Source organism: Corticium candelabrum, chromosome 14 (assembly GCF_963422355.1).
Source record: "Corticium candelabrum chromosome 14, ooCorCand1.1, whole genome shotgun sequence".
NCBI lineage: Eukaryota > Metazoa > Porifera > Homoscleromorpha > Homosclerophorida > Plakinidae > Corticium > Corticium candelabrum.
In genome coordinates this window covers 306833-319598 of record NC_085098.1, presented here as the reverse complement: position 1 = coordinate 319598, position 12766 = coordinate 306833, and the positions used below count along the sequence as shown (strand labels likewise).

General features: G+C 41.9%; 1 protein-coding gene across 1 annotated transcript; it reads left to right on the top strand.

Moving 5' to 3' along the window:
- Positions 1 to 4147: 4147 nt before the first annotated feature.
- On the top strand, positions 4148 to 11538 carry LOC134190213 (SWI/SNF-related matrix-associated actin-dependent regulator of chromatin subfamily A member 5-like). Its single transcript, XM_062658650.1, has 3 exons — positions 4148 to 4168; positions 5315 to 5465; positions 11302 to 11538. The coding sequence occupies exons 1-3, from the start codon at positions 4166 to 4168 to the stop codon at positions 11472 to 11474; spliced, it is 327 nt and encodes a 108-aa protein (XP_062514634.1). The 5' UTR covers positions 4148 to 4165; the 3' UTR covers positions 11475 to 11538.
- Positions 11539 to 12766: the final 1228 nt, after the last annotated feature.

Below are 12766 nucleotides of genomic sequence, written 5' to 3'. Positions count from 1 at the left end.
AAATATTGCCAGGAGAAGTTGTATCTGTCTGGAATTTTAGGCAAGACAGTAGAGGTCGTTGGTTAAGTGGCACCATCGTACAACGGCTGGGACCTACAAACTATTTGGTCAACGTTGAAGGCCAGACTCGGTATGTACACATTGATCATCTGTTATCCGGAGATCCAAGGAGTGTACAACAACAGCTCGGAACGGGTGAAGCAGCAACTCCAGAAATGGAGCAAGTACAGCCATCAAGGGTCAGTCAAGAAGTCAGTAGTAGTCGAGGAAATACTAACTCTCAGAATGAGCAGCAACAGGAAAATCCGGAACAAGAACCGACGTCAACCCTGGACGATACTAGTACAGAACAACCATTGGCAAATCATGAACCAACTTTTACCGAAGACCAACCTAAGGAAGAACAAGTACGAAGATATCCCGCGCGCAAGAATCGACGACCCCCAATCCGATATTGAGAAATTTAGGAGGGAGGAGTGTGGTAAAGTAATCAGTAGACGTGTACATATATGGTAATTGTAGGCGTGACTTGAACTATAGTGTCAGACATAGGCTAGACAAGAGTAGTTGTGTAATTAGAACTTGGTGTACAGACGAACTTAGGATTGCTGTATGTTCCACTGGTTATTGTAGAATAGAGACGAAATCTACAATCAGTTGAGAAGTTCTACAGTGGCATTATGTATTGTTGGCAGTGGCCGGCAGTCTGGCACTTCCTGTACTGTCTCCAGTATCCCCAACTTGTCTCATAAACTGTTTGTAACACCGGCTGCCGACTGTAGACAGGATTTAACCATCCCTACGAATTTGTCTCAACTCCTGTTGGCAATGCCGGTAAGGGTGGCGAACGGTATACTGCCGGTTGGGTGCTCTAGCTCCACCAGTCACTTTGCTCCCGTTTGCTCTAAAACCTCCATTCAAGCCAATTGGTACAGTATAGAAATGCAAAACCAGGTTGGGGATACTGGAGTCACGCTGATAGTTTTGGCATGCACCATTGACATGTGACTGCCGGACCCCTAGCGACTTCATATATTGTTCACGTATCATAGTATATAAGAAGTTTTATAGCTTTAATGAATAGAGAAGCACATTGCAGTGCTAAAGCCTTGGCTGGTCTAAGTAATCACATATCTTGTCACGTGATAATGTTTGCATACTGAGGTTTAATTAAGCCCAACCCACTTGTCTCAGCTAAGGTTTCCAATGCATTCGTTCAGCTAAACAAAGCGGCTCCATACTTGCGTACTTACAGGTCAATCGCTTCGTCCGACAAACAGATGTGCTGTCATGGACAGTGCACGGTCCCCTTGCCAAATTTCAGTGGAGTGCCAAATTTCTGTTGAAGATGACACAGTGATTTTTGCAACAACATCGCGGCCGCTCAGCCACGCACACTGAAAATTCAAGCTGTTAGACTGCAGAACCACTATGGAGAAACACTGTGGAACAAGCAAAATGTTATAAGTCAGGTACAGCTACACATATCGCATGGCGCCTGACTCCAGCATCTTCACTCTCTAGCTATAGATGAAGTGGTGTAATTACCAACCAATAGCTTCGTCTATTGGTCGGTAATTGCACCACTTATCTATTGGTTGGAATAGCTTCATTTACATTTGCGCTAATCGAGTATAAATACGGTCGCAAGCTGCACGACTACTATACTCTTGTCTGGATATCCAGGCCTCAGGTAATAATTGCCAGTATGCAGGGTTCTAGGCAGGTTTTCAGCAAAGCGTGGTGGTAGGGCGGGGCTTTCTTAAAAGGGGCGTGGTCTTTGTAAGAGGTGTGGGTTTGACGTGGGTACTGTATGGTTGCTGAAAACGTAGCCCTGGTGAGTTTTTTGTGACTTCCTCTGCTTATTAATTAATAAATCTAGTCTGAATAACTTGGCTGTTTTACGATGATTTTTGGGGATAGAGAATTAGCTGTTTTCATAGCAATGTTTCGTAAGGGACAAGTATGTTATATAGAAATGCCACATCCTTGTTTTAATTATGATGCTTCCCGTTTAGTCATCATGCTTTGTAATAAGATCTGTTAGAGCACACAACAGGGAAACAATATGACCTCCCAGCACAGTAAATAGCACACCTGCTGAGGCCATAAGTAGTACTATCTGTAAGTGTAACAGGTCAAAGTGACACAGTGAATACATGTAGTGCAAACTTGTGGTTCCTATCCTTGCTGTAATGTGAACAGAGCCACTAATTCCACCTGGAATGTTTGATCCCATGGCGTGGCAGTCAATCCCAAAGTGTGACAGGCATCTCATTTTGAGAAGTAAAGCATGGCGGCCCGCCACCCTTAGTATGCTTGGCTAAATCCCTGGTACTATGTATTTGGAGAACTGTTTTATACAGTGGTAACTTCATACAGAGAGTACGACATGGACAAGTGTTTTGTTGATTATTTTTGTTGTTTATTGGTCTTCGAGTTGCATAAGGAAACAAGAAGACAAAAGTGTGAGAGAGGGCAAATATTGCCTTGGTTCACAGGACCAAACAGGGAGGTAGTAAGTGCAAGAAATGCAATCATTTGCAGGGTTCTCCCCAGGACTTCAGGAAAGCGTAGCACTAGCCCCTCCCTTAAGACCACGCCCATCCAATGATGTCACGACAAAGTCTCAATTGCAATACTAATCTATTAACAATATATTAGACTTGCCCCTGAAAATCGTCTATACTAGTTGTTTACAGGCTGTCGGCTATCAGTAACCATTAGTGCTGCAAACGCTTCCTGTATCCCTCCATCTTCTCTAGACATGCAGAGACTAGCTTCCAGCATCTTAGCTTCGTTATGGCACTCTGACGTTTCATGTCGTTTTAGAGTATACTTGGTCATTGTTGTACAGGGGAGGTCTACCCATAATATTGTTCTAATAGGAGCGACCTGATCTCTCATCATCGACTTCAACGGAGTTACCACAAGCACCACAGGATCTGCAGGATATTGCCGGAAGCCATTGGCTGCTAGTCGGGCACAAACGATTACGGGAGAACATGGAAAATGAGCAACTTTCCAAAGCCGTACACAAGGAGGTGAAGAGAAATCATCTGCAGTGGCTTCAAAGTCTGCACGCCGACCAGAGGCAAAACGCTGAACGCGGCAGCTGCAATGGCTTCATCGTCAGGCATTGCTCAGAAGACATTCCTAGTTAGGTAACAGACAACACTGGACGGCCACTCGTAGGTGCTCACACACCAACACCTTAAAGCTGTAAATGTGATTACTTACCTCATTAGCTGTTGCACCTGCAGACGCATTAACGTCATCCTGCTGCGTTGCTATTAGCATGCTCATCACCGATTGGCCGCCTTTCTCAAGGCGTGGGTTTAGATTGGCACGGTTGCAATTGAGCGAAGAAGAGCCCTCCTCTTTCGAACTAGGTTTTATCACTTTTTTCTCTCCGCCCTCCCACCCACCCCTCACGTGCAAGAGCGGTTGGGCTCCGAGACCAATTCAGTATTGGCTTCAAGCCGCTTACTTAGTAGGTAGGTTCTAAACATGCAAATTACATCATTAAGATTACGTTTCCTTCACATGCACTTGCTATCTGGTATCTGGAGCGTATCTAGACAATCTCAAGTCAATGATCTCTGAGAGCAAAGTAGAAATTCAAGTGTAGGGCAGCGCTACGCTCAAACACCGTGGGGAGAACCCTGATTTGTTTGCACAAGAAAGTAAACAGAAGGAACAAATGCCACCAGTGCTAACCTTATGACTTATATTTACCTAATTGTGCCCTTTTTAATTTTTGCGTTTTCCTATCATCTATTGTGGATGCATATTTGAAGGTTGGAGACGTGTGTGCTAGGTTAGTACTGTTCACTAGAGATTTGAACTTATCTGTTGAACTCACTCGTGACCTTTCTTGCTTGGCATTTAATTCTGCAGGGCCTGCACTTTGTGTGTGTGTGTGTGTGTGTGTGTGTGTGTGTGTGTGTGTGTGTGTGTGTGTGTGTGTGTGTGTGTGCAGGCATGTGCACACTATTTTTATAATTGTTTTAGTGTGTCTGTTCTTTTATTTAGTCTTCGTCTCTATCAACGCCTTTCAGTGTAGAGGTTGTTGTTGCAGTTGTATATGCAACTACCAGCATATATTGTATACTAGCCCACCATCTCGTTCTCCGCACGGGCAGATTAGCTATTAATATTACTAATGGTTAGGAAAAGTTAATTAGTCTAACATTGTATGCAAATTTATGTGGTTGCATAAGTTCACATGCATTTTTGCTTTGTTCTGAAAAATTATCAGCCAGACAGATTGAATTCTTATGAAGAATTTTGTTCAGAGTTATATATCTCGGTCAATGGTATCCCATTCTGAGAGTATTGATTGTTATATAGCTAGGGTCCTGTTGAAGACAAAGGAAATGTAATGGAGTGTTCTGTTTCCAATAATCCCGTTGATTGATTGGTTGAAGCCATTTCGACAGTCTTGTTGGACGCTGCGTTACTTTGAAGATGTTGCTGCCGTTGTGGGGAACTGGTGTATCGAGCCTGGCATCTATTTGACGTGAATCCTGTTCGGAAATATATCCGAGTACAGTAGCATGAACTGGAAGTCACGTGCAGTTACGTACTCACCCGGATACTTCGGTCCCCGTATATAACCAAGTCACGACTTGTGCTGAATCTCGCCATTTTGACAGTCCCTCTGAACGTCGTTGCTTTGAAGACATTGCTGGCGTTGCGGGGAACAGTTTTAAGACTCAGATATCAGCAAAATATCTTTCCTTTCCTGACGTCACTTGCAATAATCGACACGCTTCACACGTACCGTTCGATGTCGGGAATGGGCAGTTTAGATTCAGTGCAGATCCAATACCCCATTACACAGATATTCACGCAGGAGCGGAGGCGGAATTTGTCGGCTGGAAATCGTGTTGTCGCAGGAGAAGTCCGGAAGACTTCACTTTTGATCGCTACAGATTCAGCGTGCGTGAGTCAAATTTGGTGGAGATCGGACTTGCCCTTCTTTTTATCCTTATTTACACACAGATACACACACACACACACACACACACACACACACACACACACACACACACACACACACACACACACACACACACACACACACACACAGGGAGGGAGAGGGAGAGAGATGTTACATTCTGCTTGTTATTTATTGAATTGAAATCAGATATTTGTAATCACATTGCAAGCAACTTTGCTTTTTCATGCACTATATTCAAAACATGTACATTTTTGCTTTATTAGCAATTTTACATCTCTAGTTTATCAATCACTGCAGATATTGCATGTCTCCTCTTGTCGTAAGTGTTGCATCTTTTGTTCTGTTTAGGTTGATCTTCAAGCTATGGATCGTGCTCATCGTATTGGACAGACAAAACAAGTGAGAGTTATCCGGGTTATCACTGAACATACGGTGGAGGAAAGAATTGTGGAAAGAGCTGAAATGAAATTACAGCTTGATAAACTGGTTATTCAGCAAGGTATGCATTGAAGGAAGTTGTTTGTGTTTAAGAGCAAAATTCTACATTTTGTTTGCTATTATCTGGCATTCGTGCATGGACATTTACATTATAGTTACAAGGATGTGCAATCTTCATGCATGTAATGAGGACAGCTGTTGGATACATCAGTCGCGTCATAACCGGGTCGTATTCAGCTCTGTAGTAGAGGCATTTATTTAATTGCTGTTAGTTGAGTTTCCACACTTGGTGTCACTTGTTAAATCTGACCCTTAGTTCTTTGCTCTCTTTTCTGGAAGAGGTGAGTAAGCCTCTGAGTAAGGTCTAGATATCTATCTATCTATCTATCTGTCTATCTATCTATCTATATATTTATATATATATATATATTAGTGCTATTGTGAACATTAATTTTGTGTTATATATTAATGTTAATGACTATGACATATATTGTTGCAACTCTGTCATTCTAATCAGTCTTGTGTTGTTGTGGTTGTTACGCTTGTTACAGTTTGGTTCTGCTGTATAGTTGCAGTTATTTACGATAAATTGTGTTCCCCAATATCATGTCTGCGACTCTATAAAAGTGGTGATGAGGATGGGATCCAATTTTGAATTCTTCCATCCAAAAAAAGACTAATGGGATTCTTGGGAGCCGACAGTTTGGATAATGGCTTCTATGTAGTCCACATTCAAAGGAGAGAACGCTGCTCCAATAATGCGAGTTGCTTCATGCACGTATGTTGGATCGGACACATTTTCTCTTTGTGTAATTTGTGTATTCCGTATAAGCCAGAACCTTTGATGATTTGATGGTCAAGTTAGATGAACGCTGGTGTAAAAAGGGTTTTTCATACTGATTTTACTGTTACAAACAACGAGAAAACAAGTCACTGGCAGACTGCTTGGCTGAGCTACGATGTTTAGTGGTATTCTGTGAATGGCCAGAAAGACAATCAGCCGAAAATATACACGACAGATTCGTGATGGGAATTCGAAATATACAGCGGTTACAGAATCTTCTTACTGAAGACCACACAATGACCTTAGAAGAGCTATTTCAATTGGCTACTACCTTCAAAGCTGCAAGAAAGGATCACTTAGATGGTTGGAAAATGACGATAGTACCAATTTATCATCTGATTCGATTGCTGCCGTTGGATAAAAAGAGTTCAGGCAGAACATAAGAAACAACAACAAACCACTGCCATGAAACATCGGCATGAGACAGAGTCTTTAACACTTTATTCAGAAGTTCTACAAGTGTAAATGGAAATAGACTGAATTACATTCTAAAGCGGTGAGTGACATTAAGAATACAGTGACATCTGCAGAAACATTGACCCATTATGATCCAAGTTTACCTATATCTTTGACTTGTGATGCTAGTCCTGTGAGGATAGGAGCTGTGATTTTCACACATTGCCAGATGGGAGAGAAAAACCCTTGACTTAAGCATCACTCAAGTTGTTAAAGGCAGAGAGAAATTATGCACAAGTCCAAAGGGAAGCTTTGGCTATTATTTGTCGAGTCCAAAAATTCAGACAATAGTTTCTAGCTGGAAGTTTACATTATTGACAGACCACAAAGCGTTGATCACTATTTTCCACAGAAAGAAGAATATTCCAGAGATGGCATCTAGTAGGTTGCAACGATGGGCTATCATCTTGTCCATCATCTTGTCCGCTTATAGTTATGAGGTACAATATCAGCCATCTGTGAAACATGGAAATGCAGATGGCTTTCTCGATTGCTTGTGAACATAGGTAGTGATCACAGAAATGAAGAAGTCGTGATTGTTTGCACGTTGGAGAAACAACAATTGGAAAGACTTTCTGTAAAAGCTCAAGACATTGCTACAGCTACAAATCAAGATCAAGTATTGCTTCAAGTCTATACATTTAAGCTAGGTTTACAATATGACACTGGCGACACTTGAGGACACTAGCGACAACGCTCAGGAGGTGTCATATTGTAAACTCTCACACGTCGTGTAAAAAAGCGTTGTCAGCGTTGCCAACGCTAGAGTTGATTCAAGTTCAACTCTAGCATCCAAACCGGAAGTGCTCTAGCGTCTACCGGAAGCATGTGCCTTTTGTCGACAAATCATAGATCAAATCTGGGAGTGAAATAACTGGAAGTAAACTATGTAAAAGAAGCCTACCGAAAGTTTATACGTGTAGGTACGGCTGCTTGCGGCAGATCAAGTCATGGTAGCTTAGAGATGAGAGGCGCAAGAAAAACGCTTGGAAAAATGTATCGAAAAAAACCGGGCTCCCAGCAGCAGGCTGCCAAATAGTGTGGAAGCGTCTCGGCGACAACTTGGTGGGGGAGAAACTCAAGAAATGAAAACCAAATCACAGACTTTTGTATACGATTATGATGAGCATGCGCATAATGGCTCGTCGTTGACACTCATCAAATGATATTGTAAATGGTACAGTGTCAGCATTTTGACACCTACTCGGCGTCTTCGTGCGAGCATCCTCGCGAGTGTTGCAGGCGTCATCAGCATCATATTGTAAACCTAGCTTTAGTCTCAATTGAAGACCAGAGGCATCTTGAAGAAGAGTTAAAAGTTCTAGTATAAACGAAGATTAGAAATTTCTATTTCTAACGGGTGTATATAGTGGGGGGGGATAAGAGTAGTGATTCCTCAACAATACCAGCAACAAGTCCTACGCTTACTTTATGTAGGTCAACCAGGATGTGTAAAATGAGATCTTTGGCAAGATTACACTTATTTTAGCCTGGTATAGACAAAGACACCGAGAAGTACCATATTTCCGCTAATAGTGCCCTGCGGGGTACTAACTTTTTAGTTCTGAAACATGGGGCACAATTCAAGCATGGGCCATTATTACTTTGCAAGGTTGCATTGGTTGTTTGCATACCGTCACACTATACACAAAGAACCTGCTGCCTAATCTAATCTTGCAGTTACCTGTGGCTACTTTCGCTTTCACTTGAGTCATATTCCTGGTCTGTTACATATTCCTGGTCTGTTACATAGTACATTGAACCTTCATCGTCACTCAGTGGTTCTATCTGGGTGTTCATTTCATCTCAACCGTACACATTGATAGACGTGCATGCATATAACTGGGTTTGAGTACTTTCCCAGTGGGGGGCACTAATCGAGCATGGCGTATTATTATTTCGTATAGGCTCACTATGGGGCATTATTTGAGCATGAGGCACTATTCGTGGAAATACGGTATGTCCAGTTGTGCAAGGATTGTGCAGAAGTTGCCAGAAATCCAGCGAGAACATTAATTCACCTATGAAAGTACCATCATCTCATGGATACGTCTTCACATTGATTATGCGGGATCATTCGATGGCATATGTGGTTCTTTCTGATTGATGCCTACTACAGCAAATGGCCAGAGATACACATGATGAAATCAACTACTACTGAGGCCACAATTAGGAAACTTTGTCAAATATTTTCTAATCATGGGTTATCAGAAAGTATAGTATCAGATAACAGACCACAGTCTTCTGCTGAGAAGTTTCAGAATTATTCCAGGTCAAGAGGCATACATCATATAACCATAGCGCCGTATCGCCCAAGTTCCAATTGGGAGGCGGAAAGATTGGTACAAACTTTTAAAGCCATATTGATAAAGCAAATCTCAAAATGATATCGACCTGCAAGAATGTCTAACAGATTTCCTGGCAGCATGTAGAGCTACGCCTGTGGCAACAGGGCAAACTCCTTCTGAGAAATTAAACCATCGAAGGATGAATGCATTTAGATCTAATTCACCTCTCTTCTATCCGAGTTCAAAGAGGCCATGACAATGGACAAATACCAAACAGGAGATTTCGAAAATTTTTGGTAGGAGATGTGTGGGTACGAAATTTTCAGTCAGGGAAACGATGGATTAGCCAAGTAGTAAAATCACAGCTAGGAGACTATGTACGAAGTGACTTTAGAAGGAGGAAATGGAGTGGTTCACCGTCATGTAAATTAGTTACGGACACATGTAGTGCCAGATGTGAATGTGCCATCTAAGAATGAGAGTGATAGAGCTGACACTAATGACCAGAAAACTAGAGATGTTTCAGTGGAACAAGTGATGTTCCCAGAACAGTCACAAGTACTTCGACGGTCAAAAAGAATCAGAAAGCCAAGACAGCCATGGTCCCCAGACAGTCATTAGCTAGAGGGGACGAATGTTATAGATTAATATTAATGACTATGATATATATCATTGCAACTTTCATTCTAATCAGTCTTGTCTCGTTGCTGTTGTTGCGCTTGTTGCTGTTGTTATTCTTGTTGCTGTTTGGTTCTTCTGTATAGTTGTAGTTATTTACAATAAATTTTGTTCCCAATACCGTGCCTGTGATGCTATAAAAATTTGCAAGTGTGATAATTACAAGTTTTATTCTGCTGTTGAGCCTACAATATGAAAAAAGACAAGAGAAATGGGCACCAGACACTACTTGTCTTCTGTTAGAAGAAAGAAGACCTCACATTTGTTTGTGTATAGAAGCGTGCTCTCACTGCCACTAGGCTAATCATAGTTAAAGTAATGATTATCTTGGTTTAGGGCAAGGTGTTTGCACTGCTAACTATTATCTTGTGAATCATGCGTATGTGCAGCACGCGATAGTGTTTACATTTAAATAATGGCATGTGCAACATGCGATACTGTCTCTGGTCGAATGGACGTCCCCAATGGAGGATGCCAGAAGTCCATTTGACGATGATAGGGAGGACAATTCTACCTCCAGAGGTTGTAAATGTAGAGCACATGCAATGTAGGGCAGAGAAACAGCACCAAAAGCAAAGCCTCCATACTTGCTGTCACATTCATGTGTATTATTGTGCTTCGACTAATGCCAATTATGGAGTTGTAAAGTTGCTCCCTGCTGGTTTTTAGGTTTAGTATGGCATATTAGCGGCTTTAACAACCAAATTTAGTGCATTAATGAGAAGTAATTGTGATTAGGCTTCGTGTAAACAAGCCTTAGGTTTGTAGCTTTTTACAGTTAAGCTTGCATGGACTGTGTTGATACAATGAGCAATTAATTATATTGTAACATTCTGCTTGGATGACATTCTAAGGTGTATTTACACTAGTAAGTCAAGTTGCTGATAACTTGTCATGACTATGTCATTGTGTAGCTGACTATTGAATACCACTAATCAAGTGCATTCATCACATTTCTAATCTGTAGTTCATCCACTAAGTGTGGCAAACAAAAGGACGACAATTTAGAGCCAGAAAAATTTTCAACAAAGTAAGGGTACAATCATGGCTACTCATGTAGCAAGACAACAAGATATGTTGAATGTGATGTAACTTATCCAACAACTCGTGCTCCAGACACATATCTGAAAACAATCAATGATCAGACGAACAAACGTACTGTTTTTATGAATTAATTCCTGTGATATGTTTCCCTCTTGCCAAACCTTCCTGTGACTTTGCTTTGGAGATAACTCTTACAACCCACTTTCTAGCTTACTCTGAGTCAAATTGTGGTAATTTGGTTACTATATTAAACGGTTGTTGCAAATCTAGGTTCATGTTTAGCGTGCACACAGTTGTAGGTATGTTTATTTTCAGATGTTCAAAATCTAACTACTGTTTAAAGTGTAGCGTATGGTACCCAGTTTGCTTCAAGGATTAGTGTCATCCGTAGAAGCTGATTGTGAAGTGCCAATAACGTATATTATCCTGATGATGTGTGGTCTTCTGATTGTTTGTTATTTTTTGTCTTCGTTGGTCTTCAAGCTTGGTCCTGTTGCAAATTGTAGTAGTATACGTAGTCATAAGGTTGCTTAACTAACATCCTTATGAGCTTTGGGGTGTCTCCTCAACTATGCATTTGTCTTTAGGGAGACTTGTTGATCCAAGCAGTAAAGTGGGCAAAGATGAGATGTTGTCAATGATTCGACATGGAGCAGATGCTGTGTTTGCATCAAAAGAGTCTACTGTTACTGATGAAGACATAGATGCTATACTGGCAGAAGGAGAGAAGCGTGTAAGAGAAGCTGTTACCAAGTATTAGTAGACCAGGCACATGTAATTGTTATCTGCCTTTTGTATCACTTCCAAACACAGAGAGAGAGAGAGAGAGACAAACACACACACACACACACACACACACACACACACACACACACACACACACACACACACACACACACACACACACACACACACCACACACACACACACACACACACACACACACACACACACATTCAACAACCCATTTATACAGATGATGGCATTACAACAGAAAAAGCATGCATTGAAAATAAAAGAAACTGTTCGAGAATATGGTTACATTTCTGCGTCTTAACTCTGTCAGTTCTACCATAGCAAGCCTACACGTATCTACTAGAACTCTACTACAACATTAAACTCAAACAAATGCCACGGAAGAGACAGTAAGCTTACTTGGGCAGAGATGGGCATGACCGGTTGGTAGTGTTAACAGCTGTCAACCCAGGCAGCAAGCCCTGCCTAGCGTTGCGACAGGCCATTTGGCGCAGCATCGTTGCTGAAAGTTGCACCCATCCTAGTCTCGCGTAGCCCAACCCTTCCTTGTCTACATCCGTCGGCGAGAAAAGGTCTGGTGAACAGGCTTTGAAGTTTTCGTCTGCTGCAATCAATTAGTCCCCTGCATTTTGGGGGACTAAAGACCTCTAGTGGTCAACATTGATGCCTAAAGAAAACGGCTAATCACACGCATAGTCATGAGATCATGTCAATGCAGATACGATAACGATCGCAATTGCCCACGTAGTAGCTAGCGCATATGAATCATATCATGGTATCTATTACAGCATGAAAATGTACGTGTGACTGACAGAAAGAAAGAAAAACGGCATAGGAGTATACATCGTGTGGACATCAAAGTTGTGTGGTAGGCTTACGTAAGACCGGTATCACCGCGCGTCGATGTTGTGATCAATTTCTGAAGGTTCTCTTGATAGGCGCTCGCCGTCAACGCGAAGTCACCGGTGGAAGCTGATGGTGAAACACAGCTACTAACAGTAACAGCTAGTCGCTATTCAGGCAGCGATTGCTGCTACAACACCTGCAATGCCCAAACGAAGACTGTAGGATGCGTGGGCAGAGTCTGACAATTAGCTACAAATTAATTAATTACAGGCGTTGTGGCAGCAATCGCTGCTTGAATAGCGAGTAGCTGTTACTGTTAGTAGCTGCGTTTCACCATCGGCTTCCACTGGTGACTTTGCGTTGACGGCGAGTGCCTATCAAAAGAACCTTCAGAAATTGATCACAACGTTGACGCAGTCGTACCTAAGCTTACCACCACACAACTTCGAT

Excerpts from the sequence above, each read along its gene's own strand:
- LOC134190213 (XM_062658650.1), top strand. Across the intron at positions 5,466-11,301 it reads TAAACTGGTTATTCAGCAAG|GGAGACTTGTTGATCCAAGC; the intron begins GTATGCATTGAA and ends ATTTGTCTTTAG.